This window comes from Pagrus major, chromosome 18, assembly GCF_040436345.1.
Source record: "Pagrus major chromosome 18, Pma_NU_1.0".
NCBI classification, from domain to species: Eukaryota; Metazoa; Chordata; class Actinopteri; order Spariformes; family Sparidae; genus Pagrus; species Pagrus major.
The window spans coordinates 11,009,681-11,035,731 of NC_133232.1; the positions used below are offsets into that span (position 1 = coordinate 11,009,681).

Below are 26,051 nucleotides of genomic sequence, written 5' to 3' on the forward strand. Positions count from 1 at the left end.
ACCCCCTGTGGCACTGACTTCCTCCTTTTTCTCTCCATGTCACTTTAGGCAGAATCAGACTATGTGGGCCACATAGCAGAGACCACCAAGAAGAAGTAAGTGATTCTAGCTGGCCTCCCATGGGGCAGTTTCACTATTATATCACTGTTTCCTTTGGTTTCATGTCTTATGTTACCTGATGTGACTGAGAGCAGCAAGCTTCTTGTGCCTATACTTTTACGTTTTTTTATGGAAAAGTTTTCAGAGACTCGGGTAAGGTTCAGGTAAAAAAAAAAAATAATAATCTCCATAGTTGAAAATGTTTTAGTTAAAAGCAGCAGGTTTGTACTGTATGTGAGCATATACCAGGCTAATTATCAGCCTGTATCACAAAGCAGGGGAGCAGTTGAGAAGGGGATGATGGATTCACCTTGTCTTCCCTGTTCACACTGTACTGGATTTCATTTGTAGACATATGTGGGACATTTTTTTTTTTGCTCAGAAGGTGTGACCACTTCATGAGTAACTTCACCAAGGTACACAAGTAACTGCAATGGCACTTAGTAGAGTGCATACTACCGGCAAGCCAAACAGTCCCCTTTTAATCAATCAAGCCTAATCCAATATCAAACTGGATAGCCCTGTATCACTCTAAATGTTAAACCACCAATAACTGCTTAACCACAATTTAAGCTCAGCAGATCTGTAACAGCAAACCACTAGGACAACAAAACAATGCAGATGGAATCATAATCTCTATTGAGTTATGGTAGAATAATAGTTTGATAAAACGAGAAACATTGTAAAAGTTGAGCTGGAATCCTTTTTAACCAATTTAGATAATATCCACAGTCACTGTTTTGTGATACTGTACAAAAACAGAATTGTATAACTTGATTCACTGATTTGGATTAAACTGGATCATATTTTATGGAGACAGTGGTTTTCCCTCCTCTGGCTGCTCTGCCTGAACCCTCAGTGATTTACAGAGTTCCTGGATGAACAGATGACTTTACTTGTCGCTAAAGTAACTGCTAACGGCGGCTTACTTTACTGGCCTCCAAGCAGTGTTGCCAAGTCCGCTTATTATAAGCGACTTTGGCCTTCTTTTTCTGTGAAGTTGCTTATAAATATTGGTAGTCGCGGGTCGCGGTTTTCTTGGGCTTGTTTCTAAAGTGTAGTTGCTTATTTGGGCTTGTTCCCAGCTAGGGATGTAACGGTATGAAAATTTCACACCACGGTAATAGTGACCAAAATTATCACGGTTATCGGTATACCGCGGTATTTTTAAAATGTCTTCAAAATGTTGAAAAAACACTGATACACTGATAAATTGAAATAATTTCACCAAGATTTATATTTGAATAGATTTATTATATATTAAAAGGGTTAAGGTATAAGCAGCCTGTTTTTGAAATGCGTCCTGTAATGTCTGTGTTACAGAGGTAGAATGAGATGTACTGGCAGTAGCACTCGATTGGCCAGCAGACCCTCTCTGTGAAAAAAATGAATAGAAAATGTCATTATTAATTATTACTGTCATTGTTACTTAATACTAAGGGTGCAACCAACAGATCACAAAACTCACAATCTAGATCATATCACTTTTGTGAGAAACAGGTTGGATAATCTTTTAGATCAAAACAAAAAGGATTATTGTTAAATTAATTATGAACGCTCTATTTGGCTCTTATCTCTATCTAGACACTTGTTATATTCACCATTTTAGATTATTCTTTATATATAGTCTATTCTACAAATAATCCACAAGTATTATATATTTCTGATATTACTTATATATATATTGGCTGTCTGTCTCTCTGTCTGCTTGCTCGTCTGTTGTCAATGGACTCGGTCAATCTGATTGGTCAAATGGCTGCTGAGCCACAGGTAGACGCTGCTCCGGTGAACGGAGCTGAGATGAAAGTCAGTCATCTCAGTTAGTTTGCATTCACTAACTCAGTCCACCCAGTACGTGTTTGTCTCAAATCCTCCTCACTGCAGCTCTGCATCAATATTTGGGGAATTATTAGGTCGACTTTAAAAAGTGAAATCTACAATTAATAAGCGGTTCAGATAACGTGCCAAATCACGGATCAACTTCGTTCAGTTATACCACTATCTGGTCAGTTTGCATTAGTGACAACAGCAAATTAGACAGAGAAAACTCGACATACACACATAATTCACCCGAGCTTAAGGTTAATTTACCTTGCATTCACTTAACAGTTGAGGGTGATGGTCGCGCAAATAAGTAAGTAAATTGGATGTGTTGCCGCCCCTCGCAACAACTTTCTTCTTGGAGCTCCTGCAGATACGGCTGCCATCCTCGACCAGCTGTCCCTGAGCATTCTTATAATAACCAAAATACGCCCAGACTTCAGATTTGGTTCTCTGTGAAGGCGGAAAAATGCCTTGAGGGCCGCTACTATCACGTCCTCCCTCCGCCATGTCTTCTTCACAAGTGCACGTTGCACGCTGCGCCTGCGTAGGGAGACTTGGATAAAGTATCTCGCGAGTTTTCCACACCGTGGTTATTGACCGCGGCAGTTACCATGGTAATTGAAACTTAAACGGTAACCTTCACCGTCGGGAATTTTACCATGGTTTACCGTGACACCGGTAACCGTTACATCCCTATTCCCAGCTCTGTAATAAGTTGTCAAGCAGATATTTTCGATATGTTATTTAAGCGTAGGATAGTTTGTCCTGCCTGTTCCCCCTGCGCCCCCCTCCCCCCTCACACACACACACACACACACACACACACACACACACACACACACACACACACACACACACACACACAGAGGAGACAGCAGAGTTTTTTCCCACCCACATCCTGCTTCTAATTGGCTCTGGCCCTGATGGCAACGAGTACTAGCCAATCAGAGCAGAGGCTGAGCAGGGCAGTCTTTTTTCTGTTTAGGAAGTAAGAAGAAACACGTCGGTGATGTTTAAATGAAAGAGCGCGACTGATTGACTGTAGGAGAGTTTTTTCTTTAGCAACAATGCCCGGCCCTGGGACAAAGTAGGCGAAATTCGGAAAGAAATACAATAAAGACTGGGAGAAAGAGAGCGGATTAAAAGAATAGATTCAACCTGTCGTGGGTGACGATTCGAAAGCCCTGTGCAGGGTATGTAAATCTGAAATACGTGCACACCATGCGGACCTGAAACAACATGCTAGCACTGAAAAACACAGGAAAAATGCAGCACCATTCTCCACAATGAAGCTAACAGACATTGGGTTTACGGTCTCCTGACAGAACGAGTCAACGCAGAGAGCCAAGCTGAAGGTGGCCACCTACATAGCTTGTCACACATCCATTAAATCAGTGGATCACCTTGGAGAGTTAATTTGTTGGATGCAAATTGGCAATATGTAGTACCCACAGTTTACAATCCGTCCACACAGATTGTAAAAACGTGCACACAATTTATTTGTTTTTCTCTCCCCGGAACCTAGGGGGGCTCCGTAGCAAAAGTCGCTTGTTTTGGGCTTGTTTTCAAAGGCCTGGTTGCTTATTTGTCTCGCAAGATCTGGCAACACTGACTCCAAGTGAACACAGTCAATGTGGGGGCCTAACACAAACTCTGAGTCCAACTGCAGCCAGTTTGATCACAGGGGATCCAGGACAGAGCTGGTTTACAGAGTTTAGCTGCTGTTAGATAGTAACTGTTTGCTCTTTAAGTCATGTAGCTAACGCTAGTGGTCCTATTAGCTGACATTAGGTCCTAGTTTTGCCAGGAGCTAAAACCAGCAAGAAAACCAACTTGGTTCTGTATTCCCTGTCAAATCAGATGCTGTGTTAGGTCCTGCTCGAGCCAATTTTGGCTAGCCCTCTGATCACTTAATCGGCTGTGTTCCCTGAGAGCTCCTGGTCGGGCAGAAACAGCTACTTTGACGTGAAGCTGCATGGCAGGCGGCATAATTCACATTCAATGCTAACCCTATTGGCTTCTATAAACACGTCCCTCTCTACCTCCCTACCTGTGTGGTGGCTGTAGCTCAGGAGGTTGAGCGGGTCGTCCGGTAATTGGAAGGTTGCTGGTTCAAATCCCACAGCTGCATGTCGAAGTATCCTTGAGCAAGATACTGAAACCCAAATTGCTCCTGATGAGCAGGTTAGCACCTTGCAGGGCAGCCTCTGCCATCAGTGTATGAATGGGTGAATGTGACAAGCATTGTGAAGTGCTTCAAGCTGACCACTCATAGCGCTGGAAAAGAAATACAAGTCCATTTTACCATTTACTTGACCATTTTTACAAGTAAATATTATGCAGAAGCAAATAACTCTCTTTGTGACTCTCTTCAATGTGGACTTAAAATTAAGAAAGTGAGAAATCCGTCCCTTTATCCAGATCCAAACCAAAAGTTAATGGGGTCTATTCTGAGACCCATCCAAGTTTTGTGGAAATCCATTAAGTAGTTTTTGTGTAATCCGTCACCAACTAACTCAACAGCCAGCAAATGGTCAGGTGAAACATAACCCCGTTGGCAGAGGTAAAAATTCAAGAAGATGTTTCCATATCTTTCGCATCTCTTCTTCTGTTAGATAAATATAGGTTCAAAACAATTCTGAGCTTCTTGAGCTTCATTTGCATGTGAAAATCAAGTATTTAAATGTGTTAAAAGGTTTCTTCAAAAATAAAAATTATGCAGAAATTATTTAAAGCTACCCTATTTTTATGTTATCAGTGACTATATGTAATGTGAAAGGTGTTGAACCCCAAGGGAATGGCTGAGCACAAATAGTACTTTGAGCCGCCTTTGTGTGTTGTATGAAAGGTGCTGTACAAATAAACTGTGTCACTGCACAATGGCCAAATTCAAACAGTTCCCCCTGGCTATGGTATGGCCCACATTGTGCAGAATTTTTTTAGTGCATCTTTAAATGTTTCAAAGCTGTGAATGCATGTGCAAATGTCATTTAAAGCTATGGTCTCAATAACCAATATGTATATGCAGCTCATGATGAAGACTCGGTATATCACGCAGGGATTTACACACACAGCAGCCTAAAAAACTATCGGTCCCTGGAGGCACACAACTTTTTTACAAGTGGCTTTGTTGGAGTTGTGCTTCATCACTACCTTCCTCGGATACCTACCTGTTCCGATGTGATGTAAAGCCATCCTGGAGGGTGACAGAGAAGCCACACCAGACGTGGGTCGCAGTTAAGGGAGAAGGTACTATTATCGCTGCCCACTGCAACTGCATGGTAGGGTACATTTGTGAATGTGTTGCCACCAGTTTCTTCTCCTAGGCTCTGTGCTTCGGTTTGGCAAAATATAAAACTTTAGATTTGGATTTTTTATCTTATTTGTTGTACAAAAGGGCACACAGCAGCTCCTGGGCATTGTGGAAACCTGTTTGTTTTCCCCCTCGGCGCGAACCAGATGTGACGTTTTGTGGGCGTTTCCTTGCTTGCCGACTGTATCTCCCCGCGACATACCCCCTCCCGCAACAAGCAACGAGAGCAACAAGCTGGCCGGCAGAAACCAAATATAGCACCAGCTTTGAATGCGGACTAACGATGCCGGCTTCACAGGTGAAGTTATTACAATGCACGTTGAAACTAACGTAAATCTTGTAAGTCATTACAATGTCCACAGCTAAGTTAGCATAACGTCATTAGCATGTTACAGCTACGTTACGTTACAGCTAGGTAATAAGTTACTATTTATCAACAGCTAAGTTAGCCACTTCTAAAAGTTATTGAGGGCCAAGAGACTAACAGATGCTGCCGTTAGCTGTAATCATAACGATCGCTTCCACATTGTGGCTGAAAACTAAACCTGCATGAGCCTCGGACCCAGCTGTGTCCCAGCTGTTGTCTGAGTAGCACCACGACCGCGACAAAAACGTGCCCCGTAAACCGTAATCTCTTGTTTATGACAGATAAGACACACAAATACACACATCGTAACGCATATGATAATCCATCATATTGATTTAGCAAAGGCTTCATTGAAAACAAATGGACAAGACCGGGAGGAGGGTTAGCAAAACAGTTGAGTAGTGACCGGGCAAGAGGTTGTTATGGAGAAATAAATCCGGACAGGATGAATGAAACCCCAACGCGAACATGATAGCAATGTTAGCTTTTTGTTAGTGTGGCACACCTAAAATAGGGTGACCACATTATTTATTTTGTGTTGGTATAGATTAATGTTTTCAATTAGAAGTCTTGAGGTGCTCCGTTTATACAGGTCAGGTCAAGTTTGTAATCTGTTTAATGAGTTAGTCGTGTTTAAACAACATTTATATGTGAGAAGTTTTCCCGAGAAAACGCCATTTTGTGCTGAGCACTACGGCAGTTGCATTAGTCAAAGTGGGAATAAGGGACATTGAAACTCCTGTACATGATGTGTTTCAAGCTAGTTTTGAGTTATGTGTAATTACTATAAATATGTACATTTGTTAAAATGTTGTTTATAAAAGGTAACAGAAGCACTTTGTTTGGATACACATTTCAGTGCTCTTTTACAGAAGCAAGGTATGTAGTCTTTTGTATTTAAAGGTGTTTGATACACTGAAAAACTACACTTCATAAAAATGGTGTTTTGAGCCAGTTTATATTGTGAAATGACCAAGAAAATGTAATGGATTTACAGAAACTGTTTATTGATATACATTTGAATATGTGTTGATTAGAAAAGAGAAGATGAGAGAAAATGTATGTTATTGAGACTGAAGTAGTGATTTAAGTGAGATAAAGACTGAATTGGGAAATTGAACTACATAAAATTGAAATGAAAAGATATGCATTGTGCTTATGTGACTGTTATGATACATGATGTTAAATAAATCATCAGAGAGGCAATCTGGAAAGGAAACAAGACAAACGGTGTCCTCATTCCTCTGCTTCACCTGCTTTATACAGGTCACATATTTGTTAATGTGGTCTCCCATCCCTGGGACCCGTAACATTAGCTTACAATGCTAACATAGAGGCTAACGTCTCCGTCGAACAAATAAACAAGTGACAGAAGAGACAGAAATTGTCTCGACACCGTCTAATAACACAGAAACAAACTAACGGCAGCTTTCACAGTCATAAGCCAGCATCAGCATGAAAGTTATCTGTGTCACAACATCCACAATAAAGACGAAAGAGTATCTGTTCAACAGAAACTCTGCTGTATCAGCATCGCATTTCAGGTCCAGATCTTCATGGAGCTTTCGCCACTGTTCAAATGATGACCAATGTTTACTCGGGTTTGAGACCTCTTTGTTTCACATCTCCGCTTTGTGTCTGTCTTTTCAGTGACAGCCTTTCGCTTTCTTTCAGCCTTTGCCGGTGGGGCAAGCAGAGGCTGCTTGCTGTCGCTCTGCTTTCCCTCCATACCTGAACTGCTCAGGGCAAAACAAACCTCTTGTCCGCTTGTAGTTTCAAATGCGGAAGTGGGTCGGGACGAGGCGTGACCAGGAGCAGGAGAGTGAGCGAGGGGATTGGATGGGAAAATTGACCAATAGGAGCCATGCGGCCCGCATGGCTCCTATTGGTCAATTTTCTTTTCAGTTTTGCAGGCGCTAGAGAGAATGGATTTATTTGGTTCCTTTTACTCTTCGCATTGTGTAGGTCGTACTATTGGGCCATAACCACCATCTAAATAATGTTAATAATAATGACCAATCTTTCAAATCGTAGACCATAGCTTTAATGCATGCAACAACATGCTAGACATTAGCAACAAAAGGTTCACTGAGCTCTTAGTGCTGCATTTTCTCATGCTACATAACTACCTGACAGTTAAAGCAATGACATGTTCAGGCTCATCTGGAACAGTCAGTGCATCAGGATACCAGTTTTCTGTTTACTGCTGATACATCCAGAGAAATTGATATCCATTACCATAGAAACAGTCATGTTTGGTGTTTCATATGTAAGATATTTTGACCTAAGAATAATCTGTCCCATTTGATTGAAACACTGAATTGTTTGTGCATTCCCTTTGTATTCTATTGATGAAGTCTGCAGTTGACCAACTGATTCTTTGTAGTTTTCCTAAGGAGGTGCAGTCCGGCTTGTTGGAGGTTGTCTCTCCTTCAGAGTATTACTACCCTGACTTCAGCCGCCTCAAAGAGAGCTTTGGAGACTCCAAGGACAGAGTCAAGTAAATCGACCATTTCTCTTGCTTTTTTTAAAATGCTAGAATTGTTAATTGGGTTAATTTTGATATATCCAGCTTCATTCCCATTTATGTCATTTTTCTTATTGTTTTATATATGTAATGGTTGCTGCTGTAGTGAGATCATTGACATTTATTCTCATCATTTTCACTAAAGAAAAGAGGAAGTTTATATATACAGTATCTATATTAATAAATAAGATTTTTTAAGAAATTTAGTATTGGTAGGGGAATTCACTGGTGACTTTAGTGACTTCAAAAAAACCCTGAACAAATGTATGTTTGTGTGTTTGTGACCTTAGATGGCGAACAAAGCAGAATCTGGACTTCAGCTTCCTTATGCTCTATGCTCAGGACAAAGGAACATATTATGTTCAGGTAGGGATCAAAGGTCACACTCCAACTATTGATATGTTAGAGGTGGGCGGTATCCCAGTTTCATCCAGTAAGTATAGTTTTCCTTGTTGACATTGACTTTGGTCACATAGACATGTGGAAGGTACAAACAAAGCATCCCAATGTTCTGTCTTATTCTACTCCCACCATCCAAGGCAGTGAAGACTCAGTGGATTGACTTATTTGATGATGGAAATGTCCCCACAACAACTGGAAAACTCATATGGGCTATGTGTGCACAAACTATTTTACTTCGTATTGCTTTCTTAACAAGGCCCAGTAATGTAAAAAGCAGGATGCGCTTCAATGCTCATGCTTAAGGATTATGAGAATAAATGCGCTTGAGATGCCTAATAATAGAGTAAAAAGCAGCTGAAGTATGTTTGAGTGGAGTACGTCTTTTTTTTTTTAATACTGTGATATAATAACATCACAAAAAAAATAAATTGTGGTGCATGATGCAATGTTTTTTTTTTTTTAGCACTGACATTGTGGGAGCTAGTGAAAATAGCAAAAATAGCTGTTATTTTTTTGTGTCCTCTTTTTGCATAATCACACAAACAAACACATTTTGTCACACAACCAGGGAAGCGTACCTCTTTCACTTTGTGATTTATACTACCATACCTACTGACATTTGCAAGAGTCTCCCTATTTTTCTTCTGCTGTGCTCCCGATTGGTAATTTCTCCCTGTGTAGGGTTACATAGTGCGGTGGCCTTTAACTTTAATGTTGGCAGGTATGCAAAAGATCTGGCTGCAACAGCTTGTGTCATCGTCATTTGTCTTGTCTGTTGTCCCTGCATTTCAATCATCCAAGCAGGGAATTGCCTTGCAATTTTTGTAAACGTGAGATGTCATGTCAGCATCTTCAGAACCAGAAACAAGGAAGTGAGTTTACATACATCTATGCCCAACGTTTTGCACCGGGGACTGCTATGGTCATAATGAAAAGTTGGGATGATTGGTCAAGATTGCATTGTTGCCAAGAATTCACAGGGATTTGTTTGAAATGTTGTTAATTGTTGCAATTGCAACTGAAAGTGGAGCCTAGGTGAATATTTGTTGACGTTCAAAAGGGCCCAGTGGTCAAACCCCATAAATAAACCTTATGACAGGAAATTAAAATATGGATATTTAAACATAACCAGTTATCTCCAAACATGGTTTCTATGAGCCCATGTTGTCACTTCATGAAAACATTTGCTTTTACAGTGTGCTAGATCCATAATTTTGCAAAAATTGAACAGCAGTGCCCACCATGTTCAAACAGGCTCACAAAAAACAACTGTAAACAGAACCTCAAAATTGTGCAGAAGAAGACACTGTTTGACAGATGATGAGCACTGAGCACTTAGTTCTTAGCACCAAAGATGGAGATAACATCAAAGAAATGAGGAAAGCATTGTTGCAAGGGATTGCAAGGGTCATTCACTCAAACCAATAGCGGCCAAATCCTCAAATTAATTTTGTGTTGTGTGTTTTCCAGTTAGAGGATGATGTTATTGCAAAGGCGGGCTACTACAATGACATGAAGACCTTCACCACCCAGGAGGCCTCCAAGGAATGGCTTTTCCTGGAGTTCTCCAAGCTTGGATGTATAGGTATGTGTGTGTGCGTGTGTGTTTATGAAGTATTGAAGGGGTGGGTTAATCCTCATGTTGAGTCTTGTTTGATGTGTATGTATGTTTGCACGTGTGTAATCCTCCAGGCAAGATGTTTCGAACCCGTGACCTCCCCATGATTGTAGAGTTCTTCCTCATGTTCCACAGAGACAAACCCATCGACTGGCTGTTAGATCACATTCTGTGGGTGAAAGTTTGCAACCCAGAAAAAGACGCAGTAAGTCAATTGTACCTGAGAGAAATAATTGCAGCTGGAATTGAACACTAAACTATACTCTGCATGAACAGTTTTGTTGAAGGCTTGATAACGTTTAATGTGAAATTTGCAGACCTGGGACAAATGGTACAACCTGGGACATAAAAATGTTTTTTTCCACAAATAAAGCATTATCATCATGTATAACATTTGCCAAATTAACAAAAAATCCCAAATAGCTAAGATTTCTTTGTAGACAAACTCATAACTCCACAACTCACAAAATTGAGTGGTTTTTTAAAGGGAATCTGGGGCCCAGACTACTTCTGAATTTGGTCTGAGTGATCGGAACTCAAATGGGCTCAATGCGTCTTGGGGGCATTCACACCTGTACTAAAAGCTGCGTAGTAAAGTGTACATAATTGATACGAAAGTTAAGTTAATGTGGCCACATCACCCTCAGACCCTTGTGTGTTGTCTTATCCAGAAAGACTGTAATAGACAGAAGGCATTGCTCAAGAAGAGGTACAAGCCCTCCCTCTTCCAGCATGTAGGCCTCCACTCCTCTCTGCCCGGGAAATTACAGCATCTGAAGGTGAGTGCACCTCTGCTCTCTGTGTCTCAAAAGTATGCTCAGACCTGTGCTACTGAACCATGATGAAAGAAGTCACAAGATTACAACCAATTTTAAGAACCCAAATTCAGGGGCTGTAAGACAACAACATACAGTACAGGACCAGTTGATGGCCTCCTGTGTGGAGAAAAAGGTTTGGAAATGTTTAATTTGGTAATGCTTTACTTTACACAGTGTCTTAACTTTTTTGAAATCAAGGTTGTATTAGACCGGTTGCATGCAATTTAAGATCAAGATCACAAACTGGGAACCCACTCACAGTGTTCTGACAGCTTTGTTGGGACCAAAATGCTGGACCCCATAATGTAACTCGTAAAATTTTAGAGTGAAGACTTGCATTAAGGTTAGGGTAGGCAGTGGTTATGGTTAGGGTAGGTGTTAGGCTCCAGGAAATTAATGTAAGTCAGTAGCCCTTTTCAGACAGAGATTCCACAATTCCCTACAATCTGAAGTTTTTTTGTTGTTTTTTTTAGCGTGTTTCCACCTGGAAGTCTAAAAATGTCTCTGATTACAATTATATGGATACTGTTGTAATGTGTTGTGATTGAGGTCCTGACCCACCATGCATTGTGTAAAGCAACAAAGATACGTTTTTTTGGTCTAAATGAAATCACATAATCACTAGAGATGTACCGATCAGGATTTTTGGGGCTGATCACGATCACCGAAAGCAATATCTGCCGATCCCGATATTGCCGATCACAGCGTCAAATCCATAAATTCTTCTATATTGTTGTCTTGTGTAACCTTCATATATTTAATTAATGATTCTTCTTACACAACATTGACATTGTATTATTAAGTATAAAAATTAGGAGATGAGAAAGTATCATGAATTGACCACCGTTTTATTGCAGGCTGAGGCAATGTGCAATATTTCACACTCTAGAGACTCTCTTAGAGACAACTTGGACTCAGCTTACATAGAGTAACTGTAGCTTACTAGCTTAAGCTTTCTTGTGGCAATAATTATGTGTACAACAACAACACACAACATGTGCAGTGCACCAACACAGACAACAGTAAACATTTCACTCTCTTAGAGTCGATACAAGTTGTAAACTGTAAACCTTAGTTTTCCTGTGGATTAAATTAAATCTTAAAATAAAAAAATGGATTATGTGCACAACACACAACATGTGCACCAACACTAAACATTTCACTCTCTCTAGAGGCGCTTTCTTAGAGACACAATTTGGAGTTTAGCTACAAGCTTTTTTGTGGAAAAATAAAATAAATATGTCATACAAATGAGAATAAGAACTATGTACACTGACATATGTGCAACTGCAACATTATCTCTAGAGACACTCGTGAAGCTGATTGACACGATCTTGTTGTCCTTCATAAGGCTTTGGATGTGACTGTATATAGTTTGGTATAGCTCCGGCAGGCATTCATCAGTGAAATATTTACGACTAGGCAGCATGTACCGTGGATCCAAGCAGTTAGCGAGGCGTTTGAACCCGATGTCTTCTACAACAGAAAGCGGCTGATGATCAAGGCATATGAATTCCATTACCTTTTTATTTAGTTCTTTCTTTTTCTTGCTGTCGTTGCTGTAGGGTTGCTGTCGTTTATATGTCTCTGTTACAGTCAGCTGAATTAGTGGCGTCTGGGTTGCTGCACGCTCCTTTTCTTTCTCTGCCTTAGCAGCAGCCAACTTTGAAAACTCAGTATACTCCTCGATGTGAGAAACTTTCAAATGTCTTATCAGGTTCGTTGTGTTGAAATTCTTTTGTAGCATTCCTCCTCGAGGTATCTCCTTTGCACACACCTTGCAAACTGCAAATTTGTTGTCCTTTTCGGACACATTGTAAAACTCCCATACCGGCGACGCCATTTTCAGTGTTGATGCTTTTTTTCTCTCCCCCTCCCTCCTCGCCTGCCCGCCTTTCAATGTAGAGACTGCCACGCCCCCTTAGGAGACCTGGGTCTGAGAAGTGGGAATGCATGCAGTCAATGCACTGTCTCTATATTGAATCATCTGATCAGCCTGCTTGGTTCTATTTTGAGAACTCCGATCAAAACCGATCGGCCGACTGCGATCGGTTGCCGATGGATCTGTGCATCTCTAATAATCACCATCAGTAAATAGCGGACCCTGTCTTGTTCTCGCTCCCGGAGCGGGATGCTGTTTTCCACAGGGAAGTTCACTGAAGACTCAGTAGAGAGAGCTGACTGGGTCGCGGTGACTTTCCCACCTTAATTTGGTGATTTTATTTTCTAGATAAGTTGCCAAAGACAGTAACTACAATAACACAATAGTGGAAGGCAAAAAAAGACATGTGAGTTTAATGTTTTGTTCAAAATAACATCACATAATCACCGCCAGTAAACAGCATAAGCTGCCTGGCTCTCACTGCTGGGCACAGGCGCTGTTTTCCGGGCCAGTGTGACAAAGAGTCGGTGGGACAGACAGGGTGACAGCAACTTTTCCACATATGAATTTGACATTTTTTTCCTGATATAAGTTGCAAAAAGACACTAGCTGCTACCAGAGTACTGTTGTTTGGTCTGGTAATATTGCTTTGTGGGTTGAAGTGTAGGACATTTCTCTTTGTTTTGATGACTGTGTGTGTGTGTGTGTGTGTGTGCGTGCGTGCGTGCGTGCGTGCGTGCGTGCGTGTGTGTGTGTGTGCACACCTCCAGGATAAGGACTTTGGGAAGCAGACTCTGTACCAGGCCCACAATAACCCGGCTGCAGAGCTGAGCAGCAGTCTAAAACATTACCAGCAGCACAGTCTGGAGAGGGCATACAAAGGAGAGGACTTCTTCTGGGCATTAACACCCACCAAAGATGACTACATCCTTTTCACCTTCCCACAGCCAATCTACATGTCTGGGTCAGTATGAAATGTGTTTTTAAATGTTGATAATAAAAATCATTTCCTTAGATCCAAAGCGTTGCTAAACTAATTTGCTAGACCTTAGTAAGAAAAAAGAAGAGGGATCTGACACAACTTTTTTCCAATATGGTTTCAACTTTAAGCTATTCAGATACGTGATGAGGATGCAGACTATATTGTGCAAAGTTTTTATGGAGAAACTGAGCCAATATCCAAGCATTTTTTTACTTTTTGTATTGCACTCATTTGAGTCAGTTTGTGTTGCCATGTGTTTCCTTTACTACCTGAACATGACTTCCTGTTACCAACTTCCTGTGTTTCTTAAAGGGACCACTACCTGTCATAGAAAACAACACATATAAAATATAAGCAACTAAACTACAGTAACAGAACACATGTTTATTCCTTCTGTAAAGTTGTGCATTTTGACATGGACTTTTATGGGGATTGACTCACTTTTAAAGCCAGCCTCAAGTGGCCATTCGAGGAACTGCAGTTTTCATACCTTGTGTTGGATCATTTTTCAGCCCCAGAGGTTACTGCTTGGTCTGAACACCAGCATGACATGAATTGACATGAAACACATATTTTTAGACTTAGTCTGACTTACACTTACAGAGGAAATCTCTTGAAGTATTATTTCTGATGCCCGTCATGAATAAACATCCATCAGTCTGCCTGGAAATCACAGAAAAAAGAAGCCTCAGAACTTGCCATGATCATTGACTTTTCTTCAGTAAGTAATCCAGTCATAGTTGTCTGTACATTCATGGGTACATTGTAAAATGGAACTGCTACTTGCTAATTTTGCATACCTCATGGTGTCATTTTGTCTCACAAGGGAGTACAATTACCTGGATTTTGCTTTCTGATGGTTTAAATGAAGTTTTGTCTTTATATTTGTTCCCTAAAAGATCTTAATGTTGGTGTGAACATGTTTACATGAGAAAAAATATTTTGACTTTTCACACAAAAATCAGACTGTTTACACTGTGTTGATTTAAAAAAAGAAAAGAAAAAGGAAGAATGGACTCAGAGACCAACTTTAAAAAACAAGGACGTTGCTGCAGACGGGATTTACATTACAGGAATACTGATCAGCGCAACTAATATTAAAGCTGCTACAAGGAACATAATTATAATTATTTTTTTGTTGACTTTGGCATGCCCCTGTGAAGGCCATGAAACAAAGTAAACTTTGTGCTACAGAGCAGCTTCCTTCTTTAGGCTGTGAGACTTTTCAGTTCATCCTCAGCACTCCGCCATAAAAAAAAGAATTTTACAATGATGATGGTTAACCATCTGTTTTTATGTGTCAGGACAGTAACTGTGTCAACATGGGAAACAATATATCAAGATTTCAGTTTAAATGAGCTCCATTCTGTATTTTACACACACCCACTAAACACACACATGATAAGCTGTGCAGCTCTCTATGGCTCAGTGCTGAGTGAAAACAGGATGCTGTGAGGTGTTTGTTTGTCTCTGGAGTTAGCAGTGCCATTGAAATATTAGCTGCACAACATTCCAAAATATATAACAACCACAAAATAAGAGATTAGAAAAAGAAATTCCCATGTTCATACAGTTAATTCATTTTGCTCTTTTTTGACAGATGACTGATATAACCAGTGGTGAAAATGGCCACTGTATTTCCCAATGCACCCATATTTTAAGGTTACGGTTAATATCACCAGGCTAATGGCTACTTTTTATAATCGCCATATTTGTATTGTTAACTCTGAAACACACCTGAGGTGGATGAGGAAGCGAGATATGACCTTTCTAGGTCTGCAGTCTGTGCATTTCTGTGCCTGTATGTATGTATGTGATGCACTCTCACTAGATGTTTGGAAAGATTGCTCCTGTTTCTGCCTGTATCTGCTAAAGATTTTTGCACTTGTGGTAACCCCACCACCACCACTGGACATAATACAGTAGCAATTTAGCCTTTTCCTTTTGTTCTATTGCATTTCCTGGTGCTCCTAGGTCATTCCTGTGTAACTTATCTTGTTGCATAGCAGATGATGAAGTTTTAGTTTGTTTTTAAACATCTTGAAAAAGATTTGCTGGTTATGTTATGTTCTTTGAAGGGAAAATATCTGGAGGGTCAAGGAATAAAGTTTAAGTATTGCTTGTCATTGGCTGAAGTTCTTGTCCTTTGTCCACAGTTTGAAGGAAACTGGAAATTATGTGTCACATCTTATATTAAAAAATACAGGTTATGTATTTTAGCCCTGGTACACCCATATGCTATGTGTTGATCCCAACAGTACACTCCACTACAGCATTGCTTATGACCGGGTGCTGTGTTCTTCATCATAGGTACCTGTTTCGCAGTGGAAATATCGAGACCAGTGGAGATAAATTCCACAACACATCAGTGGAAGTGCTGCCCAGCAATGTGAGTAACCTTTGTGTGTGTGTGTGTGTGTGTGTGTGTGTGTGTGTTCTTTGGTTCCATTACTGCTGTCGGGTTCGGTCAGGTCTTGGTTTTCATCTCATGTGTTGATGCCTCAGGATGGAGTGGCAAGGCAACAGGAAACACCCACCACAACAAGCTATCTGCTATCACTGCACTGCCTCCCTCTGGCTCTGTGTGTGTGTTTGTGGGTCAATTGACACTTCTGTCACACTAAAGGGGAAAAGTAGTCATGCAGTGGGTGACCTTTGAGTAAGGTTAGACAGACATGGAATCGCTGTGGGGAAGATAAGGGGAAAACCCATTACACAAGATGAGTCCAGGTCCAGAGGCTTCACATTGCAGGACAAACACCAACAGACCAGAGAGTGAAAAGCTTCTGACATGAAATGGTGACAAGAACAAAATGGATGTTGTATGTTTATTAAAATGAATTCAATTAACTCAGGTTGAAAGATAAATATGAACAGTATCAGTGAGTATTTCTTACATCCACTGCATTCCATATTTTTATGGCAGAGTCTAGATCATTTATTCACAGAACTGAACACACACACACACACACACACACAGAATTTACTTGTGGTGGTGGCTGGAGCGGTGTCAAACAATGGTGTATAAATAATTTACTTGTGGCAAACAAATAACTATTCAAATAAATAACTATCTGTCGATAAAAAATAACTATTATGAACTAAATAGTTATTTAAACATTTATACAAATTTTTCCATTTTCAAAATAAATTGAAGAACAAAACACAGGCTTTAACTCTGCTTTATGATGAACGTGTACAATTAAATATCTATTAAGAAATAACTATTTACATAATAAAATACATTTCACATTTTCAAAATAGATTCAAGACACTTTAACTCTGCTGTTCAGATTCTAAGTGCTGTATCGTAGGCAACTAGACTTGTTTCAGTTTGTTGAAGACGTTTCACCTCTCATCCAAGAGGCTTCTTCAGTTCTAACTAACTGGAGGGGAGTTGCAGGCTTTTAAACTCTGTGTGGGAGAGTCCTTACAGAGTTGTTCAGGACACGTGTGAGCTCTGAGTTTCAGAGTCATTTGGACCACATGTGGGTCGTTGACTTAACCAGCCTTCATGTGGGTTGCTAGGGCTCAACGCTAGGGATCAAGTTTACATATTGGTCAACTATAACTGACCACAAGATCAAATGTTAGACTGACCTTATGAACAGTTTCATCATTGAGAATATTACGCGGCAGTCAGCAAAACATTGAGCTAAGTGGTGATACCATAGATGTAGCCGATTGTAATTAATGTGGCATTAAGTAATCTATGTGTCTAAGTAGTTTGTGTTTTGAATGATTTCATTTACTTATGTTGCTACTTGAAGCCACATTGGAAACATCCATTCTAAGGAAAAGTTGCAGTGCAGGGAGAGATCAAACTCATGTAATAGGCTAGGCTATGAAAATGGAGCTAAGCTAGCTTTTATTGCAAGGTTACAAGGTAATAAGGTTAATTTATTTGTCATTTTACAAAACAAACAATTTTGTGAGGTGAATAGGAGTGTAGAATGATGAATTAAGGAGTCTCACAGCCTGGGGAATGAAGCTGCTCTGTAGCCTGGTGGTACAACAGCAGATACTTCTGTGTCTTTTGCCAGATGGCAGCAGGGTGAACAGACTGTGGCTGGGGTGCGTGTCTTTTAGTATCCTTTGGGCTCTGTGCAGACATCTCACTTCACCTTGGCCTGAGACCCCGAATCGTCAGGGACTTCTATCAGGGCACCATAGAGAGCCTGCTGACAGGCAGCTTCATCACCTGGTACGGCAGCTGTACCAGCAAGGACAACAAGGCACTGAAGAGTGTGGTCCGAAATGCTGTGCAGCCTGCAGGAACTGTATGACTAGGGAAGTCCTTGAGGGTCTTCATCCCACCCTCACAACAGTCTGCTCTCCCTGCCCTCAAGGAGGATATACAGAATACTAAGATCACTCACCACCTGACTGAGGAGCAGCTTTTTTCCTCAGGCCATACAACTCCTCAATGAACATTAGACACACAGCACACACACTCCTCACATACACACCAGTGCACATTACACACAAGCCCTTTTCACACAGACTCCGCATTATCGGCGCAGCAAAGGCTCGCCATTTCTCCGCCTTTCTTTGTTCACACTGAAACAAGCAGCTCCGGTGTAAAGCTGCACCAGTGTGTCAATCCATACAGCACGCTGATGCTGCAGATCCAAAAGAGGCGTGACATTACACATCATGACGCTGAGATCTGTGTGGTTATTTTCAATGTGTGCAATGTGTTTCCGGTGTCCACCTGTAAATCTAAACATGTATCCGCTGAGTGTTTATAATCATATGAATGCAGTTATAATGTGTTGTGATTGAGATCTTGACCCACCATACATCGTGGAAAGTGTCAAAGTTACGTTTTTCGCTCTAAATTACATAATTACATAATCGCCATCAGTAAACAGCAGACGGACCCTGTCTGACTCTCTCACTCGCGGGGAGGGATGCTGTTTTCTGGGGGAAGTTCATTGAAGTCTCGGTCGGGAGGGCTGACAATCACTAAATTTTTTCTATAAAAGTTGCCAGAGACAGTAACTACAACAACACAATAGTGGAAGGCGACAAAGACATGTGAGGTAAAGTTTTATGCTCTGAATCGCGTCACATAATCACCGCCATTCAACTGCGGGAGCCACCTGGCTTTGTTGCTGTGGACAGGCACTGTTTTTTGGGCAGAAATGTGACAAAGAGTTGGTAGGACAGACAGGATGACAGAGGCTTTTTGACATATAACTGCGGTACTTTTTTCCTCATATAAGTTTCCAAAGACACTGACAGTTATCACATTACTGTTGTTTGGTCCTGTAGCCTTGCTTTGTGGGTTGAAGTGTGGGACATTTCTCTTTTATTTGATGAGTGAAGGATCTGTCAGATCGACACACCCCCTGCAGGAATCATGCGCTGATTCTCCACATCACCATCTGTGTGAAAATTTCAGATGCGGAGAGGGGTGAAATTTTGCTGCGGCTCTGATCTGCCTCCAGAGGTAGTATCAGAGCCGCAGCAGAGGGGAGCCGACGTCTGTGTGAATGGAAAAGCCAGAGGCATGGATCAGGGGTGTGTCGGTCTGATGGTGTTCACAGTCTGACAACAGTCAGACACAGTCTGATCCTTCACTCATCAAATAAAAGAGAAATGACCCACACTTCAACCCACAAAGCAACGTTACAGGACCAAACAACAGTAATATGGTAACTGGTAGTGTCTTTGGCAACTTATAAGAGGAAAAAAGTACCGCAGTTAGTGTGTCTGTCATCCTGTCTATCCTACAGACTCTTCATCACATTTCTGCCTGAAAAACAGCATCTGTCCCCTCTGTAACCCTAACTTTAACTCACCATGTGTTTGTCTCCTTCCACTATTGTGTTGTTGTAGTTACTGTCTTGAAAAAAATCACTGTGACGGTCAGCCCTCCCAACCGAGACTTCCCCCAGAAAACAGCATCCCTCCTCATGAGTGAGAAAGTCAGACAGCCTCCGCTGTTTACTGATGGCAGTTATATTATTATGTTATTTAGAGCGAAAAATTTAACTTTGACACTTTCCAGGATGTATGGTGGGTCAGGATCTCAATCACAACACATTATAACTGCATCCATATGATTATAAACAGCTGGATACATGTTTAGATTAACAGGCTGACACCGGAGGAAACACATTGAAAAAACCACACAGATCCCAACGTCTTGATGTAATCGCAGCGCCAGTGACGCTGTATGAATTGACCACTGGTGCAGCTTTACACCGGAGCTGCTTGGTTCAGTGTGAACAAAGAAAGGCCAAGAAATGGCAAGCCTTCACTGCGGAGATAATGCGGAGTCTCTGTGTGGGGCTAGTGGTTTGCTGTGAAGCTCCAGAAATGTTTTGTGGATTACAAAACTTCGCCAAGCTTTTCATCGGTGTAGAGATGAGTAGATATTATATATATATATTTTCCTTTTTGCATTAACTTATCCTTTAAGGTGACCAGCCGTGCTTTAATCACTATTCTACACTAACTCCAATCTAATTTACTACACTAATCGATATATTTATGCGACTATGGATTAAATGAAAATGCAATGTGAAATGCAGCCTGAAATGATGACCGCATGAAGAATTATCACCAGATTCCAAAGTTCCATTCAGCTTTTTGGAGCATTTTATCCTCTTTCAGCTCATTGTTTCGGTTTTATGGCCCACAAATGTACAGTTTTATACCCTCACCGCTCTCATCATCCTTGTTTCAGGCCAGCTCTGAGCCACGTTATTATGGATCAGATGCACCGACCTCTTCAGCCTCTCCCCGGTCTATAGCAGACAGGCTGAGTGAAGAGCAGCTCCGGAGGATGAGTGACCCCAACAGGAGCAGCAGAAGACCAGGGGAGAGGCCAAAGAGGTCGGTGCATCTGATCCATAAAAATGTGGCTCAGAAGGAGCGTAAGGAAAAAAAGTACTGCGAGGGAATGCAAAACATATTATGAGGGAATGCATAAGTATTGCGAGGTAAGGCAAAAGTATTGAGAGTGAATGTGAAAGTATTGCGAGGTAACGCAAAAGTATTTCTTAAAAAAATTCTTGCCATGACCCTTCAGGGGCTCTTTAGATATTGGACATACATTTATCAGGTGGAAAAAAATACTACCTCAAATGAATACTTTGGCCTCTTCTCTACTATTTGGACGTGTTCTCTCTCTAAAAAAAAGTACAGGATGATAATATGTAAATGTTGAATTCACAGCTTTTTCTACTGTTATACTTCACAACACGGTTTTGCTGAATCAACACTAGTCTGCGGTCTGATGTTTGCTTTTACTTGTAGTCAGACTGATTCATATCAGTTTGTGTTCGGAAAACATTATTGGTGCTTTCTGCAGAAAAACACTCATACTGAGGTTGTAGGTCACAGCCTGCCTGATATCTGTTGTGTTTTCTTCCTTCAGATGTCAGCACAAGGCAAACTACTGACTGGCTCGTCTTCTGCCTACAAACAATCTGATAAGGGCTTCATCATTGTTGGTAAATATCACATAAATTCATAACTTTAATAATATTAATAACAATAAGCCATCCCTGTGTGTCACAATTGCATGCTTGTCACCAAACATAAAGCACTGAAGCTCTAGTTCAGGAGAAAAGGTGACATTTTAAATACTGATTCATCTAATTAGTGAAATTAGGAAGCACTATGGAGCACTGATAATATTCTTGTGTGTGTGGAAATGTGGGTGAGGCTTGTTAAAACACATTCCACAAAGGTTGAAAGGAAATCATTATTACACAACCTCAAAGTCTGACAAAGGTATGACAAAGCTGGTTGTCAAAGGAAACCAAATCTGCGTGACAGTATGAATGATGAAATGAAACCTGCTCAACAACACGAATAACACGTTATTGGAGTTCCATTGACAAGTTTAAAAAGGTGGTGCCATTATTTGTAGAACAGATATTTTGTGCTAATATTCAATACATTTCATAGTCTTTCTATAGCTCCACAGCACACATGAATGTCACCAATAACATGTTGACTCCACCCTTGATGGCTTTTAAGAATAGTAATAGCAGCTACTTTGCTCAGATGAGGGCTTGAAAATTGTTTCTCTTTTCTTTTCTACTTTATCGACGGTGATATGTCGTGGTTTCTTTCTTGTGACAAATGTACTTATTGTAAGTCGCTTTGGACAAAAGCATCTGCTAAATGCCCTAAATGTAAATGTAATAATTTAATTTAAAGTCACTAAGCCACCGGGAGTGACCGATTAATTGTGAGTAAGAATAGTTTTTTTTTCTAATAAGATTTGAAATAACAGTTGATACCTGATAATAATAAATTGATAGCATTAGCATAACAAACATCCTATACAATCAGACCTTGGAGATTGTCTGATCCACTGTTATTAACAAATCTAGATTTAGATCTTTTAGTAAAAGAATAGAAATTGCTAAAAACTGAAAATTATGTTTTTGTGATATGCCAGAGGGGACTATTTCAATGTCAATTAATGTGGTGGTGTAAAGTGACAGATTGGAATATTAAGGACAAAATTGTGCATTTGTGAAAAACTTGAACAGCATTATAATAGTATTAGATCGTTGTCTGCACATAAAAAAACTCTTACTGTGTATGTGTGTGTTTCAGGTGCATTTGAGAATGGGCTAGCTGAGGATGAGATTGAAGAAGCATTGCAGCCGATCTCAGCAGTGCGCCTGGTGGTTCAATCTGATGCTGACGTCTGGGCTCTACTGAGTGAGGTCTGACCTGAGAGCTTGTGTGTGTTCATGTGTGTATTTTCCTGTGTGTGAGCGTGGGTGTACTTAAACACACTGCTCAATCAAACAGCAGCACTGTGAAAAATCTAAATCCTAATACAGAAGCTTCTAAACATAAATAAAAAATTAACTTGAAATTTGATCAAATGAAGAAGTGCATAGTCATTTTTACCTTAAAGCTTCTACACAGGCTGATTAAGCCTCTTCTCAAGCCATGTGCAGACTAGGCTTGATTGACACCCCTCACTCTGTTGCTGTTGTTGAGACAACTTCCACTTTCATTATTACCATTGGCTACACTCCATGTGGCTGTGGCAGTGAGCTGCATGGTGCACAGAGGCAAGCCCTTGGACACCTGCTTTACATGGAGTGCAAAGTCCAAATGAAGCCGGGAGGGTGGAGGGGGGTCGGGAGGAGGACCAAAGTCCTGCGGCGACGGCAAAAGCCCTCAGGGGGCCGTAGGTGAAGGCTGGAAGCCTCCGGAGGCCAACAGCAAAGGCGAAGGCTGGAACCCTCAGGAGGCCGACGGCGAAGGCGAGGGCAGGGACCCACTGGAAGTCGGCGACTGCGAGGGCAGGGACCCACTGGAAGTTGGCGACAAGGGCTGGGACCCACTGGAAGTCGGCGACGAGGGCTGGGACCCACTGGAAGTCGGTGACGAAGGCTGGGACCCACTGGAAGTCGGCGACGAGGGCTGGAACCCACTGGAGGCTGGCAACGAGGGCTGGAACCCACTGGAGGCTGGTGACGAGGGCTGGAACCCTCTGGAGGCCGGCGACAAAGGCGTAGGCTGAGACCCTCTGGAGGCCGGCGGCGAAGGCTGAGACCCTCTGGAGGCCGGTGGCGAAGGCTGAGACCCTCTAGAAGCCGGCAGCGAAGCCTGAGACTCCTGGAAGCCGGCGGCGAAGGTACCTTGTATGCCAGGCGGGTTCCCAAGAATGGATCCACTGGGGGCTTGTCTGAGGTTGAGGCTGAGGCAGGGACAGGACTCGGCCGGACCTCCGACCGAGGGGCAGAATCAGGAACTGGAGTCGGCCAGGCTGCCGACAGCGGAGCAGGGACCGCCGACTGGGGAGCAGGAACAGGCGCCGGCAAGCGCCTAACCCTCTCAAAGTCCAAGAGAACCTGAAGCGCATCCTCAAGCTTTACCCTGCCAGCTAAACAAGCAGACCATGTGTCTGTGATGCCCCTAAGTGTAACAATGTCTGCTGGGTCCATAATGGTCGGATCGTTCTGTTACGTTTATGGGAAATTTAAATGGAGGACCTACATGCAGACACACACACACACACACACACAAAGGCACACATACACAGGAGGCAGTATTGGGGGAACAAAAAGCAAGCTTTTAATAAATAAACTGAATGACAAACAACAGAGAAAATACGGGGAACTAACTAGAAACTAACTAGACAAAAACAAAGTAACAACTAAAGGCTAAGCAAAGTGCAAACAAAAGCAAAGTACAAAATCAAAAGAGAAACCAAAACTACAAACATAACAAACGGGAGACACGAGGAGTCACTGGAGACACGAGGAAACACTGGGGACGAAGCTGGTGGAGAACACAGGGTGGTCACGGGGAAACACGGACAAACACAGAGGAAGACAGACCAAGACAGACCAAGACGAACACAGGTTAACACGGGCTAGGTAGGGTGAAGTTGGGAGGACACGGCAACAGGAACAGGACATCAAAGGGAACGGCGGAGTGACAGCATACGAAGACAGAGGGAAAACGAAGCAACACGGAGGGAAACGAAACGATCTGACAAAGACAGGAGGGAGAACCAAGGCTATATAAACAGGCGAGGGAATCAACGGAAAAACACACAGGAGGAAGTGACAAGTAGGACGCACACACGGCAACACACAAGGGAACAATTTCAAAATAAAACAGGAAACTGAAACGAACCATGACAAAATATGCTTAGACTTAGACTTAGACTTAGACTTCACTTTATTGATCCCGTTGGGATGACTCCCTCAGGGAAATTGAATTTCCAGCAGCATACAGTTCACGAGAAAATAAACTCTTAGCAAAAATAGAAAATAAAGATAGGAATAGAACGAAATACAATAGAATACAATAAAAATAGATTAAAATAAAATAGGATAAATAAAATAAAATAAAATAAATGTGAATGTAGGACTATCTGATTTCTTCTGATGCGTGTTACGTAGAGAGAAAGGATGCTGATGTGGATTTTTTTTCAGCTGATACCAGTAACCTATAATTACCTGCTGCTCATAGTATTAATATCCATAGGATAATATCACATTTTTTTATTTTAAAAGAAGTACCTAGCCTGTAGTTTCTGCACACCTGAGTGTAAGAAAGCTGAAGAAAGATATTGTGAGCAGAGATGGATGATTTAATATTCCACAGCTCTAAAACAGTTCCATACAGTTACAAAATGCAATTGTGGCAATTGGCTCTACCCAGGTGCAGCAGTTTGACATGATTAGCACAATCATGTGCCACTTCTTCTTTCCTACTGTACCAAGTTAGTAGATGCTGCGCTTGTAAACTCAGTGATGGTAATTTTAAGTTCACATTAACTAGTTAATGTTAATTATCTTATAATTTCACCAATACTGATAAATGGCTGATTATAAACAAATTTCCAATATCGGGGCAGTAATTTATCAGTCTTATATACATCGAGCATCCCTAGTAGAGAGCTGGATTCAGGATACTGATAGATTACGATAAAGACTGACTTACGATAAAGAGGCAGGAACAAATAGCTAGCCTGTTTCTGTTAAAAGAAAAAGTTCAAAAATACACTGATAGCACCTCTACATCTCATTAATTAACTTTATGTTGCACTGTATCCTCTTAAATTTGTTTTAACGTAAAAATGACAATTTGTTGTCACTGTTTCAATGATGATGATTTGTACTTTATTCCTCACTGTTTGAAGGATTAAACTATGTTAAATTTGTAATTTGTTTTAAAAGAAGCTGGTGTGCGATCATCTTTGTGATGAAAAAGAAGCCTTAGTAAAGCTACAGCTCAGTGTGGTTGATACATGAACTAACTGGTCAGTTTTCACCTCCACTGTCATCTACAAATACATCCGCACTGTGTGTGTGTGTGTGTGTGTGTGTGTGTGTGTGTTTGGTCTTACAGCCGCTAAGGTTTGCTTAACACTCACTCTTGTTCTTTTCTGTCAGATACTCATTAAAGTTTGAGGAACACAGCGGACACCACATACACCTGCCATCAAGCCCTAAAATGCTTCACCTGAACAATCTGCTCCCCCTGCTGGACAAAGACTTTGATGAGAGGGACTGTTTTTTTTTTGGAAGGGAAGAGATTTCACCTCTTGAATTGACCACATTGCTAGCTCAGCACATCCGTTTATAGACACTCCTCTCATCAAAGAGATCATTGTTAAAACTGTAGAGCTTCTTCATGAGTAATTTATTACATTGTATTTTGTTGTAAAAAATAAAGAAAAAAATATCCAGTACTATCTTGTCTTTTGAGTATTAC

At 41.2% G+C, this 26,051-nt stretch overlaps 1 protein-coding gene across 1 annotated transcript in view; it reads left to right on the top strand.

Annotated features, from left to right (window-relative positions):
* LOC141012892 (alpha-1,3-mannosyl-glycoprotein 4-beta-N-acetylglucosaminyltransferase B) overlaps positions 1-26,002 on the top strand; it is a 45,002-nt gene extending 19,000 nt beyond the window's left edge. Inside the window, exons 7-17 of the mRNA XM_073486442.1 lie at positions 49-95; positions 7,990-8,103; positions 8,421-8,496; positions 10,003-10,117; positions 10,225-10,355; positions 10,822-10,929; positions 13,621-13,814; positions 16,143-16,221; positions 21,223-21,298; positions 22,419-22,531; positions 25,730-26,002. Coding sequence (XP_073342543.1) covers positions 49-95; positions 7,990-8,103; positions 8,421-8,496; positions 10,003-10,117; positions 10,225-10,355; positions 10,822-10,929; positions 13,621-13,814; positions 16,143-16,221; positions 21,223-21,298; positions 22,419-22,531; positions 25,730-25,747 — 1,071 coding nt within the window. The 3' untranslated portion in view covers positions 25,748-26,002. The remainder of the gene's footprint in view (positions 1-48; positions 96-7,989; positions 8,104-8,420; positions 8,497-10,002; positions 10,118-10,224; positions 10,356-10,821; positions 10,930-13,620; positions 13,815-16,142; positions 16,222-21,222; positions 21,299-22,418; positions 22,532-25,729) is intronic.
* Positions 26,003-26,051: the final 49 nt, after the last annotated feature.